Raw genomic sequence first — 24,980 nt, 5'->3', positions numbered from 1 at the left:
ATTTGGCAGTTGGAGAGGTTTTGTAATTTTTTTTTTTTTTTTTTTTGACTTGAAAGTGGTAGGTTTGGGAGACTTTTCAGGCCGCGGAACAGACTTACCTGGAGGGCTGGGTGGGGAGTATTGTTTGAGTAATGCTTTGACTGTTAAGTTATACGAGTAATAGGAGTGGTTTTAGGAATGGCTTTCCTCTTTAAGTACCCCCCCCCCCCCGCCCCAGGTGTTAGAACCGAAAGTAGAACCGTTTTCCCGAGTATCAAGTACTTTGTACAGTTTCAAGCTGTCTTGGTATTCACCAATGAGGTGTTCCACCTAGCACACTCAACGACCAGATTTGGGGCGGCTTTAGGGTGGTCTGCGTGCGTTTTTTTTCTTTTTAAAGAGGCAGTTACTTTAACTTTGGTTTTCAGGATCGCAGGGTAATCCTGATCCATGAAGTTTCCTCTTAACCTTAGCTGGGGTATAGTCAGCTTGGTCAAGGTCAGCAGCTACCTTGGCTAATGCTTAAGGATGATTAAAGGTCACTTCTAAGTGAAGGCAGTCAACTTTTCTATTGGCATATTGACATTTTAACAGGATTTTTAGAAAACTTTTTTTTTGTCCTTTCTGGTTCCTTGGAAATGATCTAGAATTCGTAGGAAGGTGTTCCGTGTTAAAAATCAGGTTTGTTTAAAATTTGTCCAGGACCCCACCTAGTGGTGGAAGCCTGGTAACTGCAGGCTTATTAGTGAATTAGAATGGGATCAGCGGCAAGACTGCTGTGCTGCTGTTTCTCTTTGGTGAATAGAGTTTGAGAGAACCTGCAACTTGAGGAAAGTGAGGTGAATGACAAGAAAAGCGAAGTTGGTGAAGATAAGGACAGGGATAGAAATGATAATGTAGGAATAGAAAGGCAATTTTAAAGACTCATTGGGGAAAACGGCTTACTGGAGATGTCAACTAGAAAAAATTGATGTTTTTATTGCATGTTGATTATAAGGTGTTTTTTCAAACTTTGTGTTTTTAGGGAGACATAACCAAAAAAAAAGTTGACTTCTGCTGTTTTAGTATCCTCCTTAATAAAGAAGTAAATTTTGTTTGGACTGTGTGCTCTAGAGTGCAAGCTCATGCCTGTTCATTCTTTGATCAGGGAAATGAAACTTTTACTTTGCTTCTGAACTGGGGAAGAAAGATAAGTAAATTAAAAAAAAATTGATTCTTTTTTTTTGGGGGGGGGTTGCACCCTTGGCATGTGGAGGTTCTCTGGCCAGGGATTTAACCTGCACCACAACAGTGACCTGAGCTGCAGCAGTGACAGTGGCAACACTGGATTCTTAACCCACTGAGCCACCAGGGAACTCCCTATTTTAGAAGGCTTAAGCTTAGCTGCATGGATCAGTTGTCTGGAAGGGAGATTTCCTCAGGCAGCATGTGATTTTGTGCCCTTTAAAAATTCTCATTCTGCCTTTTACCAACAAAGGTGTTACGGGTTTGCCCTCTGATGGTGTGCTGGTGCCGCTGGTGTGATCTTTGGGCAGGCCTGGGATGTTAGTTCTGTGTCCTCTGTGACTGTAGCTTGTCCTGGACCTAGAGTGTCAGAAAGTATGGGTTGAATCATACGTGTATCTTTTCCCCTGATTACCCTTCTGTGGTGGATAACGGAATCCAGAGTTTGGGAAAGTTGGAGAAAATACAAATAACATACAGGTTTAGGTCACAGGTACCAGGACTGATTCTTGCCGTGTGTTGTTTTGGTGGAAGGAAGTTTGTTATGCCTGTAAGTGTCTAATAGGTGGTGACTGCCACTGGAAGGAATGGCCTTGGATCTGGAGTTACAGAGGAAATAACGTGCTTTGTCTGCTTCAGGAATATTTGAAGGCGTATTGGGGAAGGACAGAATATGTAAGTAGATGATCTGTGGTAAGGAATGATATAATTCACTCCCGGGTTTTTTTCCTTTTACCTGTGTGTGTGCGCGCGCGCGCGTGTGTGTGTGTGTGCGTGCGTGCTGGGAATTCATCAGGTAATGACACTCAGAAACTTACTCATGTTTATCATTTATTTCTTTTTAAACTTGCCTAATGCTACACCATTAAGCACATAGTATTTGCGCAGAATTAGTTTTGTGTCACAACATGAATTCAACATTTAAATGCTTACTTTAAAATTTAACTTTTCTTAGTGGAAATAATATTTTGATTTGCTGGAGACCCTTCCATGCACAGATTGCATTGTGTAAAACCGTGTGCAGTGAGCAGCGATCCCTCCGGGCTGGATAGCAGTGAAAGGCTTTTTGGAATGACGACGTTTCCCCCCCTTCCTTCAGCTCCATCTTCAACATGGAGCCTCTTGGATTGGAGTGGAAGGAAGGAGCTTTTCTATTGCAAGCAGAACACGTTTTCTTAGATGGAGAGATACTTGAGCGAAATCTCCTGGGTGGGGAGATGGTTGCTTTAGCCCAGTGTACACACCTTATTTGTGTGGATGGGCAAGATTTGAGACGGAGATTAGCAGAAGACCTCAGGATGCAGAGGTGTCTGTGTCACAGTCCAGGCTTGAGTCACGGATAATCTTATAGTCGGTGCAGCCAGGACATTGGGCACGTATATTCTGTAAGTATCATTAACAACATGGGCCATGTGTGATGGCTTGGAAATTCTCTAGAAAATAAAGATTTGTACCTTTTCTTTCTTTTTTTTTTTTTTTTTAATTTAATGGCTGCTCCTGCAGCATATGGAACTTCCCGGGCTGGGAATTGAATCGCTGCATCCTTTAACCCACTGTGGTGGGCTGGGGATTGAACCTGCACCTCTGTAGCGACTTGAGCTGCTGCAAGTCAGATTCTTAACCCACTGTGCCACAGCGGGGACTCCCAGATATTTGCAACTTAAAGGGGACTGTTATGCTGTTCAAAAACCTTGGCTTTTTATTTATTTATTTATTTTGCTTTTTAGGGCAGCACCTGCAGCATGTGGAAGTTACCAGGCTGGGAGATGAATCAGAGCTGCAGCTGCAGGGCTGTGCCACAGCCACGCAGGATCCGAACCACATCTGTGACCTACACCACAGCTCAGATCCTTAACCTGCTGAGTGAGGCCAGGAATTGAACCTGTGTCCTCATGGATCCTAGTGGGGTTCGTTACCACTGAGCTGTGAAGGGAACTCTGACCTTGGCTTTTTAGAGCTGACTCATCCTGGAGGCCCCCCCCCCCCCCATCCTGCATGATGGGTATTTTCTCAGTCACCTGATACAGATGTCTAAAATGAGGTTCCCAGCCGACACTGCCGGTCCGGAGAGCGTCTTTGGAATGGGGCTGGAAGTGACACGTTCCTTTTTCTTCTCTGTGCAGCCAAGTGCCCTTCTCTCTCGGGACTGCCATTCTGTGTGGGTTTCTGTTTGCACCCGTTCTTCCTTTCTCTGGAGCCCCTCTGCCCTCAGCACTTGGCTGCTTTATTCTCTCTGACGCGCTTCAGCGTCCGAGTTTCCCTCGGCCCGTGTGGGAGGAGCACGGTTGACCTCCCGTGTGCTTCCAGCCCTGAGGCGGATGGCATCTGATGACAAACATCTCCGTTGACGGCGGAAGATGAGGAGTTAAAGCTTGACTCGCAGTGATCCCAAGCCTCTGTCCGGTGTGATCACAACATTAACAGGCCAACAGTTAGGTGCAAAAATGGGCAAAGGACGTAACACAGTTCCTAGGGAGCCCTTGGAGGTAGCTTTTGAACGTGGAGATGCTTCGCCTCATGAGCGTGATACAGACCAGACTTCGCCTGACTGCTTGGAAAAATCAAACGGGTTAGTAATTGTTTCTGAGGGCTGGGGAAGTGGGAGCCTGAGGATGCTGGTTAGGGGATAAATTGGTTCAGCCTCTGTGGAAGGCAGGCAGGTACCGTTTTACTTTCTATTTGTATTGCTTTTTAGGGCCATACCCGCGACATGTGGAAGTTCCCAGGCTAGGGGTGGAATCGGAGCTGTAGCCTCTGGCCTGCACCACAGCTCGTGGCAAAGCCGGATCCTTAACCTACTGAGTGAGGCCAGGGATCGAACCCGCTTCCTCATGGGTATGAGTCAGGTTCCTTTCTGCTGTGCCACACGAGAACTTGCACAAGATTTCTTGACATCTTTTCGTGTAACAATCATGGTTGTGTATGGACCCCTTTTATGATGCCTGAATGACCCTAAAGGGCTTCCAGAATACCTCCCCCCCTTCCTCCCTCCTTCACTCCTGCTGTCATTGCACTGATTCAGATGCGCATCACATTGGATTATTTTACTAATGGTCTCTACCCCCCATAGCTCTTCTTTTAGAAGTCCACCCTGAGAGTCTTCAAATACACCCCATTTACTGCTTTTAAAAACCTTTCTGCTTGTACTCAAAAAAGTTCTCATTTTTTTTTAGCATGCTTTAAAATTCTTGAATTGTATTTTTTGTCTTGAGCCCCTTAAGTGAACTTCTTGTCACTAATTTTGTACTCTCACATGGCCCGTGTTCTCGTATAATGTTTTCGGTGCATAACCTGTGCTTTTGTCTGAGATAATTGTCCCTCTTTTTTGCACAGGGGCTTTTTTCTGTTCTTTGGTGAATGGAAGTATTCTCTTTTTTTTTTTTTTTTTTTTTTTTGAGTCCACTCCACATCAACTACCCAAGCCAACGCCAGATCCTTAATCCACTGAGCAAAGCCAGGGATCGAACCTGTGTCCTCACGGGTACTAGTCAGGTTCGTTTCCTCTGGGCTGTGACGGGAACTTCCACATGGTGGTTTTTACTGAATGTGAGTGTGTGGTTAGTATCGGGGAAGTTTCTGTCCGTTGGGCCAGAGGGCCAAGGTGGAATTGACCGAGCAAGCTGTAAACTCCACTTACCGGAAGAGCCCAGCTGCACAAGGGGAATAGGAGGAGGAGGAGGCAGGACGTGGCTGCAGGCTTAAAAGCACCAGGGCTTTCCCTTTCTGACTCACTGCACTTAGTACAATCAGCTCTAGTTGCTGTCATGTTGCTGTGAATGGCTTGATTTCGTTCTGTTGTGTGTATGTATGTACCACATCTTAATCGTCTGTTGTGGACGTTTACTAGTTACACGTGAAATCTAAAACAGGGCACACATAGGAGTTTGACCCCTGCCCTTGCTCAGTGGGTGAGGTTCCGGCATTGCCCAGGCTCCACTGTAGGTTGCAGATGTGGCTGAGATCTAGCGTGGCTGTGTCTGGTGTAGGCTGACCGCTGCAGATCCCTAGCGTGGGGACTTCCGTAGTTCAGTCCTAAAGAGGAAAAAAATGGCACAAATGAACCCATCTACACAACGGAAACAGACTCACAGACCTAGGGAACCGACCTCTGGTTGCCTGGTTGCTGAGGCGAGAGGGAGTGGGATGGAGTGGAAGTTTGGGGTTCGTGGATAGGGCAAACTATTAGATTTTTTTGTTTATAAAGATTGTTATTCTTTTTCGTTGTAGTTGATTTACAGTGTTCTGTCACTATCTGCTGTACAGCAAAATGACCCAGTCATACATATATATATATTGTTTTTCTCATATTATTCTCAAATCCTGTTCCAGTACATGTGACTAGATATAGTTCGTTGTGCCCTACAGCAGGGTCTCAGTGCTCAGCCACTCCACATGCAGAAAACTTCGATTCAGAATGGATGCACAACACGGTCCTCCTCTAGAGCCCAGGGAACGATTATCCCGTCTCCTGGGATGGACCACGGTGGAAAAGAATAGAAAGAGAATATGTGTACATGTGACTGAGTCTCTTTGCTCTGCAGCAGAATTTGGTTCAGCATTGTAAATAGCTGTACTTCAGAGAAAATTAATGTTTTAAAAATGAAAAAAACAAGAAGAGACGGCTTAGCGGAGCTTGCTTTGGTCGTCCTGTGTTTCCCAGGAGAGTTGCCGAGGCATGGGCGACTGAGTCAGCGTGGGCAGAAGTGTGGTGGTTGGTGGTCCTCTTACCTTCCGCTGGTGCCGCTGGAGCTTGTCCTTATCAGTGCTGGGTTCTGGGTCAAGGAATTGCAGCTTTGGAGGTTGCTCACAGCAGGGACCATAGTCGTGTTCTTGGAGTAATTGCAAAGATGTGATAGCCTAGGGAGTGAAAACTTCATGAAGTTTCAATGCTCGAGGAAAACTGTGTGGATGAGCAATTTATTTATGTACTTAATTTTTTAAACTTTCTCCAATACATTATTCTTTCCCCTACTGTACAGCAGGGTGCCCCAGTTACACATACATGTATAGATTCTTTTTTCTCACATTATCATGCTTCATCATGAGTGACTAGACAGAGTTCCCAGTGCTACACAGCAGGATCTCATTGCTCATCCATTCCAGAGGCAGTAGTCTGCATCCATTAACCCCAAGCTCCCAGTCCATCCCACTCCCTCCCCTGTGGATGAGCCATTCAGATGCATCCTGTAACCTGAGCAAAGTGCTGAACTCTGCTCCCTGGGGACCCCACTGTTCAGCCAGAAGAAGAGTGGGGACTGTTTTAACTGTAGTTAAGGCTTAACTGCAGTTAAGGCTGCTTCCTGGGGTCTGTTCAGGCCGAGGAGATTTGGACTAGTTAGTGGTTTTTGTAGTGGGGGTGCTTTATGAAGCAAAGTTTGAACTTGGCTTCTTAAAAGGTCCGTTTTGTTTAACAAGAATATGCCAGTGCTGCTGGACCAAGTCTGTGCCTTGAGAACCACTCTTAGTGGGGTTTTAGGATAATAGCTTTTTTTTTGAATTCTATCATATATTGGCTAGAGTTCTTATGTTGGCTTGTCAACTCTTTGGTTTCAAGTGTGGTTTGCGTAGGAAGGGCGTATAGTAAATGCTTGACTTTTTAATTCTGATATGTGTGCTTGAAGTGCATGGTAGTCGTTCCAGTTGTAAGAGAAATAAGCCCTGGGGCTGTCATGTACAACAGAAGAAGTTAGTTAAATTAGTACTGCTGTGTGTTCTCATCACAAGAGTTCTCATCACAAGGAAAAAACACGTATCTCTAAGATAGTTGATGAACTGTGATAATTGTGTAAGCAGCTCATCATACTGCCCAGCTCAGCTGTGCCTTCGTTGCATCGCAGCAAAACTGGCAGGAAAAAGGCGTGGCAGTCCCTCTGCGGCTCAGATTCCCTTCTGGTCTGTGGGTGCGTCGTCAGTTTTGTTCCATGTCATTTTGACCTGGCTGTACTTTGTCTTTTGACTTATTTTTTAACTTTTTACTTTGAAACTATTTTATATTTACTGCTGAGTTGTAAGGATGTACCAGTTTCCATGTATACCCCTTGCCCAGCCTTCCTTAATACAGCATGTGTGACCAGTGCGTTGATCCAAACTAGAAATTCATGTTGGTACTGTGCTGGTGCCTACAGACTTCACACCAGTGTTCCCCTGACATTCTTTTCTTGCCCCAGACACCAGTCCAGGAGCCCAGATGGCACTCAGTTATCTTTTTTCTTTTTATGCCACACCTGTGGCATGTGGAAGTTTCTGGGACAGGGGTTGAATTGGAGCTGCAGCTGAGGCCTCCACCACAGCCACACTGAATCTGAGCCACATCTGTGTTCTGTGCCACAGCTTGCTGCAGCGCCGGATCTTTAACCCACTGAGCACGGCCAGGGATTGAACCCACATCCTCATGGACACTCTGTTGTGATGTATTAGCTGCTGAGCCCCAACGGGGACTCTCAGTTACCATTTAATTAGTCACCTTCACGCTGGCACGGTTGTACAGTCTTGCCTTGTTTTTCTTGATCAGATCTGTACTTTGTGTTAGCATCTTTTATTTTGTTGACAGTATGTCCTAGGCTCATCTTGTACCTATTTGCTGCCCCAGACCTAGCAGTAGCTGGTGCGGTAAAGTGCCCCTCTGTTAATCCCCACTGGAGCAGATAGTGTCCTGTAGAGCTGGTTTTGTCTGGTGCTGGAGGGCGCGTTGTATGTGTTGTGATAGTGTCTGTGTATTTATAGGCGGCCTTGCTGTGCGAAGAGGCCCCACAGTATTTCTGAGTAGGGTGTCTGGTGTCATTGAAGACAGAGAACAGCGAAGGGATTTGAGAGATCCTGCAGTTAAACGAGGAAAATGGGGTTAATTTGCTGTGTTGTGGAAGCAGCTTGGGAGCTGGGGGTAGACTTTACTGGAGACAGACCAGGTGTGGGAGGTGGGGAGAACCGAGGGTCAGATTTGGTTGTGTTCTATTCGGGACATTTGTCAGAGGGCCAGGTGGCCACATCAAGATGCCAGCTGTCTATTTGCGTCTGAAGTGAGACCTAGGACTGGAGCTCACGTTAGGGAATCACTGCTGCATGAATGGAGCGGATGGAAACTCGGAGAGGAAGGTGGGAAAGGGGCTTTGAGCCCCTGTCTTGCGGCATTTAGCATGTGGGGCATTGAGGGGGGCGGGTGGGAGGGGAACCAGGAGACCCCGTGTGCTTAGGGCCCTGGGCAGTCAAACGGCAGGAAGTTGATGGGGGGGGTCTTCCTCTTGGCCTGAAGTCCGACTAAGTGTCGTGTGGCGGGGGCGGGGGGGCTTGGTACTGGACGGGACCGGGACTGTGGAGGCAGGCTGCGCCAGGAGTTTTTTGCCAGAAGGGCGTCTGATTGGTCTCCTTCAGTTCATTTGAACCTTCTCCCTTCTAGAGAGAAGAGCCAGCATTGGCGTGAGTGGTGCTTGTGTCCCAGGCCCTGTAATGGGTGATGGTCTTGTGCTCCCTCAGTCCCTGTGACTGACCCGTGGTCACAGCATTCACCGAGGGCGGGCTGGCCCCCAGCCCAAGCCCGTGTGCCCATGTCTGCGCCAACGGCCCCCATCATCTCTGCAGGCACTGGCCCTGCATTCCAGATTTGGACTTAGGAGAGCACAAGCTTTGAGTTGGTAGCAAAAGTGTCTAAGCTGTGGCATCTGACCCCAGGTGACCTCTGGTCACATGCGGCTCAGGTGCTGGTTCGGCTTTTGGGGAAGGGGAGCTTCATCCTGGGCAGACTGGTCGTGTTTCCTCGCAGCTCTGTCACTGCTGGGCACTGCCAAGATGCCCCTGGGCGAGAGAAGGCATAGCTAGTTAGGCCTGATAAGGAGGTGCTGGCTGCTGCTCTTGCCTGTGTCTAGCGGCAGCAGGGGTGAAGCTGCGCTGCTCCCACTGGCCTTCTCTTCTGTGAGTGGTGACCTCTAGGCTGACCTTGCTGCTCTTGAGGGCCAACCAGTGTGCTTTGAATTTTGTAACTACCAGTGAGGAATCCTTTTATGATCGGGTGCTGATAAGTGATTGTATCTAAAACAAATTCCTTTTTATGGAACACATCCAGACCCAATTGAAAGAAGAAACTCAACACTGAATAACCACCTACCCAAAGGGACTTTCTCCAGCTAGTATTTTGGTTTCTCTGTTACGTATCTATCCCAGCTAATTGAATTTTAACATTAGGAGTTCCTGTCATGGCGCAGTGGTTAACGAATCCGACTAGGAACCATGAGGTTGCAGGTTCAATCCCTGTCCTTGCTTCGTGGGTTAACGATCCAGCATTGCTGTGAGCTGTGGTATAGGTTGCAGATGCGGCTCGGATCCCGTGTTGCTGTGGTGTAGGCCGGTGGCTACAGCTCTGATTCGACCCCTAGCCTGGGAACCTCCATATGCCGCGGGAGCGACCCTAAAAAAGACAAAAAAAAAAAAGAATTTTAACATCAAGTCGAAGGAATTACAGGAAAATAGTAATCACATAGATTTTTTTCTCCCTATTTTTTCTTTTTCAGGGCTGCACCCACAGCATCGGGAAGCTCCCAGGCTAGGGGTCGAGTCAGAGATGCAGCTGCTGGCCTACACCACGGCTACCGCAATGCAGGATCCGAGCTGCCTCTGCAACAGCAATGCCAGATCCTTATCCCACTGAGCGAGGCCAGGGATCAAACCCACAGCCTCATGGTCACTAATTGAATTTGTTTCTCTTGTGCCACAATGGGAACTCCAGGATACTTATTTTTATATTGTCAAGATTGGCAAATCTTGTAGTCTGAGTTCTTAACCTTCTAACGTCTAGAACTATTAATATATTTGAGGTTCTAAATTTCACTTTGGTCAGTTGATATGTAGTTCATGTACTTGTAAATATATCCTAATATCTTTGATTTCTTTGATCCAAGGACTTTTTCTTTTCTTTTTTGTCTTTTTAGGGCCGTAACTGTGGCATATGGAGGTTCCCAGGCTAGGGGTCGAATCAGAGCTACAGCTGACAGCCTACACCACAGCCACAGCAACACCAAATCCGAGCCACATCTTCGACCGACACCACAGCTCACGGCAACACTGGATCCTTAACTCACTGAGTGAGGCCAGGGATCAAACCCGCAACCTCTTGGTTCCTCATTGGATTCGTTTCCACTGCACCATGACGGGAACTCCAGGGCTTTCTTTAAAAAAATTTTTCTTTGTCTTTTGTTTTTTTAGGGCCTCATCCATGGCACGTGGAGGTTCCCAGGCTAGGGGTCGAATTGAAGCTGCAGCTGCCCGCCTACACCACAGCCACAGCAGTGGGGGATCCGAGCCATGTCTTTGACCTACACCACAGCTCACGGCAACGATGGATCCTTAAGCGAGGCCAGGGATTGAACCCATGTCTGAAATCTACACCACAGCTCACAGCAACGCCGGATCCTTAACCCCCACTGAGTGAGGCCAGGGATCGAACCTGTGTCCTCAGGAATGGTCTTCAGGTTTTTTCCACGGAGCCATGATGGGAACACCGTAACTTACTGTTTCATAACACAGGATGTGCCCTGTTTCCAAGTGAACACCCTGGTGGTGTGACGTGCGCTCCGCTGTGTGTTCATCGGCACTTGTCTCCGGAACGTCCTCACCTCCCACGGTGAAACTCGCCGTCAGACAGTAACTCCCCCTCCCTGGCCCCTGGCATCCTGAAAGTTTCCTTTTTGCCTTGTAATGCTGTTCCTGACTTGGATGTTTTTGAGGGCGTGTTAGTTTTAGAATTCCATGTTTATCCTTGTGATGTTCCTAAAAATGCCTACATTTCCGTGCTTCCTGCCTCAGAGTCCTGTTGCCATGCACACCCTTTCGTAGTGTTTGCCTCGTGCCTCTTTCCTGCCCTGTGAGCTTGCATTTTTCTGTCTCACAACAGTGTCCAGTTGACCCTTGAACAACGTGGGGGTTAGGGGTGCTGACCTGTTGCAGTGGAAAAGTCTGTGGATGACTTTTTGCTTGCATCTGCAGCATATGGAAATTTCTGGGCCAGAGAGTGAATCCGAGCCGCATGTGTATTGCCGCACATGCTGTATCCTTAGCCCGCTGTGCCACAGTGGGAACTCCTTATATGACTTTTGACTCCCCCAAAACTTGGCTAATAGTCTTCTGTTGACCAGAAGCCTTACTGTTAACATAGTTGGTGTGTTACATGTGTCACGTGCTGTATTTTTAAGATAAAGGAAGCTCGAGAAAATATTAGAAAATTATAGGAGTTCCCATTGTGGTGCAGTGGAAACGAATCTGGCTAGGAACCATGAGGTTGTGGGTTCGATTCCTGGCCTTGCTCAGTGGGGTAAGGATCCGGTGTTGTCATGAGCTGTGGTGTAGGTCGCAGACACGGCTCGGATCGGGTGTTGTTGTGGCTGTGGCGTAGGCCGTCAGCTGTAGCTTGGATTAGACCCCTGGCCTGGGAACTTCCTATGTACCATGAGTGTGGCCCTAAAAAGCAAAAAAAAGAAAAATATATATATATATATATATATATTTTTTATTGATACTGTATGTTTATATTATCTCTTGAGAAGATGAATTATCAGGACCTCATCAGTATCATATGATACAAAATGCTGTAGATGTTATATGTATATCTAACACAGGACAACACATGAATAGATAATGTGGGAGTTGCTGATGTGGCTCAGTGGGTTAGGAACCCAATAGAGTGTCCGTGAGGATGTGGGTTTGATCCCTCGCCTTGCTCAGTGGATTAAGGATCTGGCATTGTCACAAGCTGCGGCATCCGTTGTAGGTGTAGCTTGGATCCACTGTTGCTGTGGTATAGGCCTCCGCTGTATCTCTGATTCAAGCACTAGCCTGAGAACCTCCATATGCCGCAGGTGCAGTCCTAAAAAAAGCGAAAAAAAAACAAACAAACAAACAAAAAAAACCCACTCTTGACTAGTTTCCATGAGGTTGTGGGTTTGATCCCTGGCCTCGCTCACTGGGTGAAGGATCCAGTGTTGCTGTGGTTTAGGTCATGGATGTGACATGGATCCTGAGTTGCTGTAGCAGTGGTGTAGGCTGGCAGCTGCAGCTCGGATTCAACCCCTACCCTGGGAACTTCCATATGCTTCAGATGTGGCCCTAAAAAAAAAAAGAAATTAATGTTTGTTTATAGGTATGATGATTCATGTGTTAAATCATGAAGCAGCAGCAGTATGATTTTGGCTTTATGGTTGCCTAGTATAATGGATAGAATTACTCCATGATAGCCTAGCCTCTCCACAATGGATGAAAGGTTACAAAGTTTTTGATATACAGTATTCACACTTATTCATAATGCAGTATTGGAAACATTGTTGCATTTTTAAAAACCACTTACCTGCTCTGATGGGAGGGAGAGATACACAGTCAATGCATAATAGAATTCTTTGAAAGCAAAGTTATAAAACAGAACTAAAATATTACTAATTTTATATTAAGTATAATTCACTTTATGCCTATATAAGGATAGACTAGTATCTACAGTATACCTTTTACATTTGTGACATGTAACTTTTCCTAAATTTTTTCAATATTTTTAGGTACATGCTTTTGCTGTGAGTTTTTTCAGGTTGTTGCAAATCTCCAAAAAATTTACCAATTTTCTCCCCCTTTTTTGACCACCCCATGGCAATGTGAAGTTCCTGACCAGGGATCAACTGTGATCCACAGCTGCCCCCTAAGCTGCAGCAACGCTGGATCCTTAACCCATTGTGCTGGGCTGGGGATCGAACCTACGTCCCAGTGCTCCCAAGACACCGCTGATACTGTTGCATCAGAATGGAAACTCCACCAGTATATTCGCTGAAAAAAATCTGCGTACAAGTGGACCTGTGCGGTTCAGACTTAGTTACCCAAAGGTCAATTGTAGTGTCTTAGAACCTCGGTTTGAATGAAGTGAAGGTTCGTGAGGTGCATTTTGACCTTACCCAGTGTCTGTCAGTTAACAGCTCAGTTAAAGCTGGAGAAACAAGCTTGCTTTTAGGATGTCTTCAGGCTTTAGTTATTGTTTTATTGAAGTATTTGAATTGAATTGATGTTTATAGGACACTGAGAATTAATGCCTGCTACAAGGGTTTTGTTAAGGCTAAGTTTTTGTTAAAAAAAAGCCTTTTTACACTCTTTTCTATGCTTTTTTCCTCAAAAGGTACACTTTTGCAGCCTGCCCTCTTGATTTTTCTCGATTTTTCTCCTTTAGGGCCTCAACGTGTGGCATGTGGAGGTTCCTAGGCCACATCAGAGCTGCAGCTGCCAGCCTGCTCCACAGCCACAACCACGTGGACTCCAAGCTGCACCTGTGGCCGACACCACAGCTCAAGGCAACGCCAGATCCTTAGCCCACTGGGCGAGGCCAGGGATTGAACACACGACCTCATGGGTGCTAGTTGGAGCCACAACGGGAATGGCCTCCGTTTTCTTTTTAAAACTTTGTTTTTAGAAATTGAGATGTAGTTGATTTGAGATGACATGCTGGTTGGAATCATTTATATTGTTGCATTGTGGTTACACTTGAGTTAGCGGACACTCTCATTATGAAAGTATCATTTCTGTTTTGCCCCGAGGACATTTGGGGCCTAGCGTCTTAGCACCAGAGTGTGTGACAGGCACTGTTGGCAGTAGTCGCTCTGCTAGGCATTAGGTCTCCCTAGCGTAGTGCCTCGGCCCGGGGGACCGCCATCGTGCCGTCTCTGCTCTTGGGGATGCCGCGTATAACTGACACCGTCAGGGTCGGTCTCTGTCAGCTTGCTTGCTCAGCTGTGTCTTCTGCGAGTGTGTAGCCTTCCATTTTAGCTGCGGGCGCTCCTTGCGGCTGCCCAGATAATAGCCCAGAGCTCTCTGTGCCCCCAGATGGTGAGAGGCCCCAAAGTGACCTGACCCTCAGAGCAGAGTATTACTCAGCCTTCAAAAAGTGGGAGATCCTAGCACGCGTGAGGAACCTGGCGGATGGTGTGCCGGTGAAATCAGCCAGACTCAGAAGGGCGGAAGCTGCGTCTTACACGGGCGTCGGAGAAGGCGGTGCTCTGAGAAACAAAGCAGGCGAGAGTGCGCCCCTGGGGACGGAGCACGGTCTGTCGGAGGTACAGCCGGTGCCCAGCCGGTGCCCAGACGAGAAGGGGAGATGGGGCAGGTCGGGGGAGCGAGCGCCTGCTTGGTGGGAGTTTCTCTGATAGTAATGCCGTCACGCACCTCGAAGGCTGTTGGGAGGAGGCCCTAGGTGTTCTCTGCACGGGAAAGAAACAGTGAGGTGGTGGCCGTGTTCAGTAATTTGACTGTAGTAATTTGGCTGTAGTTCGTGTAGTATACACGTATCAGAATGTCAGGTTTACACCGTAAATCCATCGTGCTGGGAAAAAGGAGGCGTTGGCCCTGGGGGTGATGAGCTCTGGAGAGGGCTGGGCCAGTTCCGCTGTCACCTAGCGCCCCTTGACCTCGGCCTCCTGCTTTTCTTCGGCGATACTGTGTTTTACCGTCTTACTGTTTCCATGTCTCTCCCTCACAGGTAATTTTTTCAGGCCTCGCTTCCACACCACTGCTTTTAGATTCCAGTGGCCGTGCTAATGTTTCTGCAGTTAGGATGAGGATGACTTCTGGAACAGCAGGGACCCCCGCCCCCCGCGTGGTTTCCGTTCTTACTGTCATTTTATGATAAACGTCAGTGTGTGTTCTGGACCTGTTGGGTGGTTCTTATTTCGCTGTCTTGGAGGTATTCTACCTAGCTCTTACTCGCCCTGTTGCTTTCCTTGTGCTTGTCAGCTCATCTTCAGCAGGGATTATGTTTTCTGCTGGAGTCTGTGACCTGGGCTGTAGAGATACTTCCCCTGCGATTTGGTGGTTTGGGAGAGCTTGGGGCATCGCAGGCTAATGAAGGTAGAGACATTTCATTCTGCATTCCCAGGGGTGTCCCCTTTGCAGTTCCGTGGCAAGAGTTTTTCTCGCCGCCTTTTCTTGCACTTAGAGCCTCTCGAGGCGCCCACGTCACCTTGTAGCCCTCCACCCCAGACAGCCCTTTGCTTCCTGTGCCGCAGAAGCCAGGCCCGCCCAGAAAACACAGGAGGGCTTTCTGGGTTGGAGTATCTTCCGATACTTTGAAGTTGTTTTTTGCATCAGGTCCCTGGACTGGTACCAAGGGGATCTCATCTTCTCTCCGACCCTTTTACGTGGAGTTCCTCTAAGCTTGTGACGGGGGTGCAAGGGCAGAGGTGTGCCCCGCCCTGCGGACAGTGCTGGGAACAGGTGGACCTGTCTGTCGTGATGCTTTTCCCCACCAGCGTTGCTCCCAGTGTCGGGAGTAGGACTGTCATGCCCCTGTGCATCCTGCTTTGAGACAGGGAATGTTCCCAGTTGCGAAGTTACTTAACCTTGACATTGTTCAGCCTCAGCACCCTGGCCTCGCGGAGGTTATGATCTCATGTATTTGTTTACAATTAAAACATTTCTTTGAAAATTTGATACTAGACTTTTGGGGAAGATTATAGAAAACCTAGCTTCAGTTTTGGGCACAGTTGCTTGACGGAAGAGCTTGCCTTATTGGGTGAAATGGTTTTGTCCTCTTTTGTGGAATAGGCCTTTTTCATGTAAGTTTTTGGTCATTGGGTTAATGAAGTAATTTAGCCAGTAGATTTAAAGAAGTCAGTGGTTGGACTTCCCGTCCTAAGAGGGAACACATGTGTAGTTTGTGTTTGGTGTGTGGCAGCTGAGGCTGAGTTCTCTTAGAGGTGGTAGGAGTGGCGGGGGGGTGGGGGGGGCGCTCGTGGTCCTGCCCCTGCAGGAGGTGCAGCAGGTCTCTGCTGCTGGTGCCCCCTGAAGGCACCACCTTAGGGCACTTTCTCATCAGTACTGACAGCAGGGGGACCATCTGTTTATTTTCCTGTCAGATTGACCTGGCATGGTGAGGCCAGAGGGGGGCAGTTACAGGAATAGCCTTGAGTCAGAGCCGTTTCCTTTTTCTCTGTGGGGATGGGACAGTGGGCGGGTGCTGGTCCCTGGTGAGGGTGCCTGACTGTGGAAGGTGTTTCTGTGTGGCCTGCCCAGGGCAGGGACACTGTGTTCATCAGGTGGCTCACAGGCTTGCCCAGTGCCTGGCACAGGAGTGCAGGGATTGAGGCGAGCACTGAAGCTCCCGGCACATAGCCTGTATCCAGAAAACACAACATTGACCAGGGGCGTGTTGGCTGGTGCCCGTGGCACCAGTTCGGCCACAGTCACCTGTCAGTTTTATTTAGTTTAGGCTATTCTTAGTCTATTTCAGAGGTCCTGTGTCTGGGTGTTTCCCCCCGCCCGCCCTGGTCAAGAAGGGTCTTGGGGCATGAGCCTTGCGATCAGTTCCCAGACGAGGCCCCAGCCCCACAGGCTGGTGGTCAGTGCCTGGGCAAGGTGACCCCTCCCTCTCCTGCTCTGTCCCCACCCCCACGGCCAGCCCAGCCTTGGCAGCCTTGTCTCTGACCACGGGTTTCTGATTGCAGGACTGGTTCCAACAGCCTGTTAAAACATGGTGGATTACTATGAAGTTCTAGGCGTGCAGAGACATGCCTCAGCCGAGGATATTAAAAAGGCGTAAGTAATTCTATTTCTGAAATAATAAATCTGTGCAATTGTACGCTGGTCATTGTCATGTCACTTCACAGTGCCTGTGGCAGGTAGCGTCGGGCAGTCTTGGAATGCCCTGATCCAGTTTTCAGTTTAGGCAGCTAGCCGGTTCAAGCTTGCCTTGTCAGACGTACACCCACCTTAACCACTTGTCATTTGGGGAGAAGGTCACGTGGTTTCCTCTATTACTTTGCCTTGGGACAGTGGATTCCAGTTTTGCTGGAATTAGATCAAAAACTTGGTGAGGATGTGAAGTCATCCCCAAACTGTGACCTTGGCGCGTGTCCCACCTGCCACTCCAGTCCTTGGCGTAGTGCCTCCCCCGTTGCGTGACTCCCTCCATTCTGGTCCTGCACCCTGTCTGTGCCACCTGCGGCTTTGTGACAGGGCCTGGCCCCCATGAGCCACCTGTCTCAGGTCACAGATGGGGTCTGTTTAATTTGACAGGAGTGCCGAGCAGAGGATGTCCTTAGCTTCTGCAGGTTGTGAGCGTAGTTCCCGACTAACGAGTAAGCCTGGAGCGATTGGGAAGCAGGTGCCAGTTAGTGTTGCGGGAACTTGGCTAGCTATTTATTTCGTCTTTTTAGAGCCACACCCACGGCATGTGGAGGTTCCCAGGCTAGGGGTCGAATTGGACCTGCATCTGCGACTTACACCACAGCTCACAGCAACACCAGATCCTTAACCCACCGAGTGGCGCCAGGGATCAAACATGCATCCTCATGGATACTGGTCAGATGTGTTTCTGCTGAGCCACGGCATGAACTCCCAGAAGTGGCTTTTTTATTAAGACATAAGGAAGTCTGTGCTATTCGACCTGGTAGGTCTGCTGATGGAAATTAAAGGTTTTTGAACCAAGCAGTTCATTTAAAAATGCTCAGCTAGTACAGCAGGTTGACTGCTCTGTTGGGCATGCCTGAAGCTGCTGGCAGAACATCCTTGTGTCAAACCTTGGCCAAGAAACAGTAGGAACAGCCTGCTCAGGTGGGACCAGGTGGCCAAGGACGTACCTTAGAGCTGTGTCACCAGTGGGCTGGGGGCTTTCTCCAAGCCAGTCATGGTTACAACCAGGACCAGCTTTGGTACAGCTGGAAATACCGTGCTGTTGTTGAGTAAAGGGTGGTGTGCACAGCACTTTTATTAACTGGTGGAGAACCACGCCTTCGTGTGCCTGTCAGCGTCTCTCGGATGACTTGGATGTGCGAATTTAGAAAATGCTGTTACTTTGGAAAGAAGCAAGATTTTTCTATTAAGTGTACAGCTGAATAACTATTGACTGGGACCAGAATTTAGGCTACTTATTTATTTATTTCTGGGCTCGTGGCACATGGAAGTTCCCCAGCAATGCCAGATCCTTAACCTACTGCACCAGGCTGGGATTGCACCTGTGCCTCAGCAGCGACTCCAGCCGCTGCACAGATAGTGCTGGACTGTTAAACTGCTGCAGCACGTTTTTCTTTTTAAAGCTGCACCTGGGGCATGTGGAGGTTCCCAGGCCAGGGGTAGAATCAGAGCTGCATCTGTGGTCTCCTCTACCCACTGTGCCGGGCTGGGACCGACCGAACCTGTCCCCCAGTGCTTGCAAGATGGCCGGTCCCATTGCACTGCAGCAGGAGCTCCTGCGGCCTATTTTATTTTTAATGAGAAGGTTGTAGTTGTGGGCAGCACACATGATCCAGACAGTCCACTTGTTGCTGGGAGAGGATCAGGGCACTTGCGTTGAGGACTGCCGTCCCCGCGCCCTGCCGTCACAGCTTGTGGTCTTTTCTGCGTTTGACTCCCAAGCTGTGCACCTCCCTCTACCTGAGTGAGAGCTCCCCGCGCTGAGGCCGTGGTGCGCAGAGGCCACCCTCAGCCTGCACATCCACCATGGAAACCATGAACAGCCCTTAACTTAAGCTGTCAGGCCCTGGATCTAAAAAACTGGTTCTCTTTCACGAGGCACAGACAACTGAAATTTATCCTAGGTTCTCATACTGTTTTCCTTTTTCCTTTTCTTTTTGGTCATGTCCGAGCATGTGGGAGTTCCCAGGCCAGGGATCGAATTCATGCCACAGAAGTGACAGAGCCGCAGCAGTGACAACACCAGGTCCTTAATCCACTGAGCCACCAGGGAGCTCCCCATTTCTTCGTTCTTAATGAGTGCACTAAGCACAAACCATTGGTTCCTTCTGGTGAGTCTTTTAAATGGTTTGCCATTTTTATAATTGGAGGCTTATACATGTTTGGGGGTTCGGTGTGCTACTTCGTGATTAGGTCCACAGTAATTTAAGAGTGCTGTTTTAGCATTATAGATAAGGTAAGCTGAGGTTTTTGATTAAAATGCTGTAATTTAATTGAACCACAGCAGCCTTGCATTAAAACTTGCCAAGCTTTAAAAGGGCTGTCTGTTCTTGTTCTAGTCTTAGGTTTTAAGGGGCACCCCCCCCATGTGCCCTCTCAAATGTATGCTGCTTATGTTTCTCTGACTAGAAAAGAGGAATTTTTTTTTTTTTTTTTTTTGGATTTGGATTTGGATTTGGATAGCATGTGCTTGTTAGTATTAATTGGAACCTTGGAGCAGACTGACCTTGTGGAAGCTGCTGGAATATTTGTACTGTGGCCGAAGATACTCAGGCAGTGGGCTGGAGAGGGGAGGGGGACGCGGGGATGAGGACAGTCGTGTTGGGTCTCTCCTCTCCGTGGTCAGGGCCTTTGCACTCACCTGGAGGTGCTCTGTGCGCACGTTGGTCCTCAGACATCGTGACATTTTTTTCTCTCTTGAAGTTGGTTTGAGTGACAGCGTCTGGATTTTAGAATGTGTTTATTTTCTTCTGGGGGAAGGGAGATGTTACCGTAGCAGCTGATGTTAATGTGACTAGTTTGCAGCTCCAGAGCCATGTTCTTGCTTATTTATGTCTCAAAGCCCGTGGAGATTTTGTGACCAGTACCCTTTCATTCTGTTTTAAGGTATCGGAAACTGGCACTGAAGTGGCATCCAGATAAAAATCCGGAGAATAAAGAAGAAGCAGAGAGAAAATTCAAGCAGGTTGCTGAGGCGTATGAGGTGTTATCAGACGGTGAGTAGCCCCGTGTGGGCCGGACCCTCCCCGGGCCTCGGACTGAGGCTGTGGCTGAGTGAGGTGTGGCCTTTCCGGAGAGTGTTTGTGTGTGCACATGCGACGTCCCTGTTCCCGGCAGCCCAGGTAGGGGAGCTGTGAGTGCCGTGGGCCGCCCCGGCCTCCCACTTGCTCCTCAGGCAGTCCCTTTAAAGCCGTCCCGACCGCTGGCCTGAGGATTGACGGGACAGGGCCAGTCACAGGACTCGGGTCACTGCGCGACCGCTCACTCCCGTTGCTCTGCTGACATAGGGACTTAGGGCTGGAGAGGGTTCCTTCCTCAGGGGACAGCGCCTTGTGTGTGCAGCTGAGGCTCAGACTTGACACCTGGTTGTCAGTCGGCCGAGTCAGGGCCGTTGCTGTAGTTTCATGGATCACGCAGAAGGTAGCTGTTGGCCACATAGAATGAATCACTGGGTTCTTGGTGAGAAAAGCCTCGCGTGTGGGTCCTGGGATCCAGAGAAGACTGCAGGGACTCGCATGAAAACTGGAACGCCACGGACGCCACCTTGCCAGGAAGCAGCACTGGATGGCCTGGTGTGAGTCAAGGCGGAGGCATTTCAGAGCTTGGAGACTGAGCACAGTGGGGGACACTTGCTGCAAGAGCAGCTGCCTGTGGTCAGGTCCACTGTAGACATTGGGCTGTAGAACTGGGCTCTGTGTACCTGTCACCCCAGGGTAACAGTTAAGAGCATGTGGCCATCCTTGTTTGCTCCGCTGATGACCCCCCCCCACATTGTCAGAGAAGGCCCAGACATCTTACTGCACCAGCAGCTGTTTGTTCGTGTTACTGTCATTGTCTTGTTTGTGTTCCTGCCCAGCACACCCAAATTTGTGGATTTCGCAGACCAAGGGTATTAGAAAAATGGAGGATTAAATTCAGACTTGATTTTTGGCTGAAAGAGAAGCCTTAAATGCCCATAAAAATGCTGGGTTGTGTTTCGTTTGGTTTTGTATTTGAGGGAGAGTGTATTTTTCATGTTCTCTCAGGCAGCCTTCAGTTCCAGGACTTACCTTCCCAGATGCACAGTTACTGATCTTGTAAGGCTCTGATGACCAAAAATTGGCTCTAAATGGTCTGCTTCTACACTTGTTTCACCTGTAACGTCTGTTATTTTACTGCACAGTTTTGTAGAACATGAGGTTTTAGGGAAATACACATGGAGTCAAAAGAGCCCGGGTGGGAGTTCCCGTGGCCCAGTGGGTTAAGGACCCTGTGGCCCAGGTTTGATGCCTGGCCCTTCCGCAGGCCCCAGGAGAAAAAAGAGTCTATGTCTGGGAAGGGCTGCATCGTAGTCTTTTATCCTGGAACATAAAAGGTAGGACCCCAGGGACAGAGAGCATCAAGGCCAGGTTGGGCTGTGGCCTTGCCAGGAGGGTAGCCGCAGCCTGGGCTTTCAGTTCATCTCCTTCCTGCCCTCACCAAGCCCCGCTGTTTTCTCTCGTCCTCCAGTTGGACTTTGCTGTAGGAAGGTGCATTTCTAGGGTTGGAACGCTTTAGCCACTTGGCGGCGTGGTTTTGACGGGCCGGCGTGGCTGTGAGCAGCAGAGACCAGTGTCTTGAGCCTTGTCTCTGGGAAGGAGCGCGGCTTGATGCTTTCTCTTCCCCTCGTCATTTCCTGCGGGAGGCCCAGCTCCGTAAAACTGAGCGTGAAACGTGTGTGTGACTTTGGAAACACTTGATTGAATTTTGAGGGAAAAGAACTTGGTCTTTCCTGACGTGTCTTTTTAAATTTCTAGCGAAAAAACGGGACATCTATGACAAATACGGCAAAGAAGGATTGAACGGTGGCAGTGGAGGTACGTGTGTACATGTTGGTTTTTCTGAGCTGGATGAGGATGTGGTCTGATGACAGGGCATCTGGGGGTTCAGTGTGTTACTCCTCTTGGACAGTTGTCTTCCAGTAAGTACAGATGCAGTCCAGAGAGCGGGCTGTGGTGGGGAAGGAAGGGGAGATTGATGTGCTGGAAAAGCCTAGAAACATTTTGTTACACTGGAAAGCGTACATTGATGCACTTTTTGTAAACCGTGAAATGACATTAAACCTTACGGTACCACACTGAGTGTGTACCTCGCAGTCAGTACCCGATGTTACGTCAGAATAACCTTAGGATTTAAGAAACAGATTCTGGAGTTCCCGTTAAGAACTTAAGCAGGTTAAGAACCCGACGCAGGGTCCGTGAGGATATGTGTTCAGTCCCTGGCTGTGCTCAGGGATTAAAGATCTGGCATCGCCTTAAGCTGCAGCGGAGGTTGCAGATCTGGCGCTGCTGTGGCTGTGGTGGAGGCTGGTGGCCGCAGCTCCTCTTCGACCCTGGCCTGGGAATTTCATATGCTGCAGGTGTGTCCCTAAAAAGAAAACAAGAACAAAACCCAAAACCCCAGATTCTAGTGAAAAGCCAAAGTCACTGCCATAGTAACTACCTCTGGTGGTGAGGCCTGGACTTGTATTTTTGGTGAAAAATTCCTGCAGCGATCTGCTCTTCTGCCGGCTCTGCACTAAGCATTTGGACGGCCGTGCTCCAGATGAGCTATACGCAAGTCATTTATGTGTGATTTTCACCTGCTTGGTTGTAACCTAAAGTTTCATAACAAAAAATAGAAGTAGCATAATTAAATTAATTGACTTAATTAAATCAGTTGTGTGCTGATTAAATTTCAGAGATGGCGAGGAAGTCCCCACAGGGGCGCCGAGTGCAGTTCAGGAGCGTCAGGTTTATGACGCAGTTTCCTGCTTAGGTCATGCTCTGTATCACGGTGCAGAGAACGTGTAACTGAGAGCAGCGCTTGCTTCTGCAGGTGGAAGTCATTTCGACAGTCCGTTTGAGTTCGGCTTCACATTCCGAAATCCAGATGACGTCTTCAGGGAATTTTTTGGTGGAAGGGATCCATTTTCTTTCGACCTCTTCGGTAAGTTGTGTGGGTCGAGGTTGCTGAGGTGTGTCTGCGGCTCACGAGTACCCTTTGGGCTGATCGCTGTCCTTGAACGTGCTGTCTGGGCAGTGCAGTCCCTTCTCCCTCTGGAAGATTTTCCTGACTTTACACCTTGCACACCAAGACCACCAGAGCTTGACCTCGTTCATTTCCTCGGTTGCGTTTGGCTCTAATTAACCTCCTCTTGTTGCCTCGTTTAGCCGTGGGAAGGATGTGGACACTGGGGGCTCGGAAGTGCCGTTTCTGATGGACAGTGAACTCTCTGTGCGTTTGCTGCATATAGTCTGGTTAAACACTGGGCCTCCGGAGACATTTGGTGTGCACACTTGCTGGATTTCCCGACTGTGGACACGGCTGGAGCAGGGCGTCTCGGCGGTGGTGTTTGGGGAAGCGCTGTGCTGAAGGAGAGCGGCTGTGTCACGTAGGGAGGGTTTCCCACCAGCTGCGCCTTGCGCTCCGGACTCGGCCTGTGTCGGACTCCGGACTCCTGCCTCCTGCGGGCAGTTGGTTGCTGGGTGACCTGGGAGGGCCGGGTTCGCTGTGAGCTCTCTGTCTACCTGAGGGGAGATGCGTTCTGGTCTGCCCCCTTCAGTGCCCACAGCTGGTTGAAAAGACTGAGCTCCACCTGCAGCCTCAGGCAGGGAGCTGTCTGCACACAGCACCAGCCGCTGCGGCGCGGGGAGGACCAAGGCGCCTTGGTGCCTGGCGGGTGCCGGGCCTCGCGGGAGCCGCAGTCCTCCAGTTTACATCAGGCGCGGCTCGGACTTTCCTAACTTTTTAGCGTGGTGTGGCCTGACTTTTTAAGGAAGCAGCCTGCGGGGAGGGCTGTGTGTGTAAACGAGTGTATGTGAGCCGATTCAGGGACAAATGGAACAGCATGAGCTAAGCCAGGGGAGCGGTCCTGTGGGGCGAGGCGGGGGACTGTGTAACCTTTTTGAGGACTTTCCTTGCATTCGTAACTGCTGCCGTTAAACACAAACATAGGATGTGAAGTAGAATCATGCGTCCTTTATTAATTGTCCTTCATGTATTTAGGAAATCGTAGCGTAAGAAAAACACGGACTTTTAAAGATCTTTCCAGTCTTGGAATGAGCTTTGTGGCTCATCACAGCCTCGAAGCAAGCTCCAGATGTGTTGTTTCAGGGGAGCAGGGCAGTGTTGGGCGAGGTTGGCCCAGCCTCTGCCGTGGGGTGGCGGGTCCTTAAGGGCTGGGGGTGGGAAGGAGGCCAGGGCAGGCTGCCCTCCCCGAGCCCGTGCCTGGCAACGTACACAGAAAGAGCCCATTTGTGCTTGAATGGCGGCCAAGATGTGTTTCCCTTGGGCCAAGCTTTCCTGTTAAAAATGATTGTCCTTGCGCAGCTCTTTCTAGAATTGGATGTAGTTTGTACATGAGAGCGTCCCGCCTCGTGCTGCTCACCTCATCCAAGCAGATATTTCTGTGTATTCGGGAGAGGCGGGCAGCAGGCGTCTTGCTCTTGGGCTCAGAGCTCTGGAAGCCAGTACTAGACGCTCCTGTTGGAGCAGTGGGCACCTCCTGGTTTCTCGGGACTGGCGTGGAGTGATACTTGTCCCATCCGTTCTCGTAGGCGTTGTAGGCGACTTCCATTTTCAGGCCCTCAGGATTTACAGTCAGGAAAAGGCCTTGCTCCACGGCTACTACATGTATGAAGTAACGGCGCAGCCTGCTGGCGGTAGGTCTCGTGCAGGTCTGAGCGGACCTAGGGCCCGGGGCCTCTGCTTTGGCAGCGTTGGGTCTGGATGTCCGTAGCCAGACCCTGTCGACTCAACCCTGGGGTGATGCCCATTTATAGCCGTGCGTTATTTTCTTAGGTTTTCACTCCACCGACTTTCCCCCTCTCCTGTGTGCCCCCCACACCAAAAACGTAGCTCAGAATTTGCTAGAAGACATTCTGAGCTTCAGTTTGCATTTATCATTTGATGAAACCCGTCTGACTTCAGACTCCCCAGATGGAGGAGGAGGAAACTTGAACCAGAGAGCTGGTGGGAGGCATGCGGGACAGACCGGAAGCGGTTCTGTGCCTGGGAGCCCGCCGTGAGTGTGTCACACTGGGAGCAGAGGACGCGGGGCTGCCGATTCTGGGAAGGCCCTGAATCCTGGCTCTAGACGGGCGGGCGGGCAGGACCTCCGAGGCTAGCTGGCTCCGCGTCCG

At 49.3% G+C, this 24,980-nt stretch overlaps 1 protein-coding gene across 8 annotated transcripts in view; it reads left to right on the top strand.

Annotated features, from left to right (window-relative positions):
* The window catches only part of DNAJB6 (DnaJ heat shock protein family (Hsp40) member B6), a 55,070-nt gene that overhangs the window by 1,596 nt on the left and 28,494 nt on the right, over positions 1–24,980 (top strand). For 3 of the 8 annotated variants that reach the window (XM_085005046.1, XM_085005045.1, XM_085005048.1), the window contains exons 2-6: positions 14,038–14,267; positions 16,653–16,743; positions 19,726–19,835; positions 21,615–21,674; positions 22,675–22,785. In XM_085005046.1, the coding sequence (XP_084861172.1) occupies positions 16,679–16,743; positions 19,726–19,835; positions 21,615–21,674; positions 22,675–22,785 (346 nt within the window). In that variant the 5' untranslated portion in view covers positions 14,038–14,267; positions 16,653–16,678. Of the gene's footprint in view, positions 1–14,037; positions 14,268–16,652; positions 16,744–19,725; positions 19,836–21,614; positions 21,675–22,674; positions 24,501–24,980 lie in introns of all 8 variants that reach the window. The other 5 variants (XM_021079275.2, XM_021079274.2, XM_085005047.1 and 2 more) reach the window with 3 other exon arrangements.

Source organism: Sus scrofa, chromosome 18 (assembly GCF_054392235.1).
Source record: "Sus scrofa isolate SSC_HxYL_T2T_F1_AM1 chromosome 18, Sscrofa_HxYL_maternal_Yorkshire_Landrace_v2.0, whole genome shotgun sequence".
Lineage (NCBI taxonomy): Eukaryota > Metazoa > Chordata > Mammalia > Artiodactyla > Suidae > Sus > Sus scrofa.
This window is presented reverse-complemented; position numbering and strand designations above follow the sequence as displayed.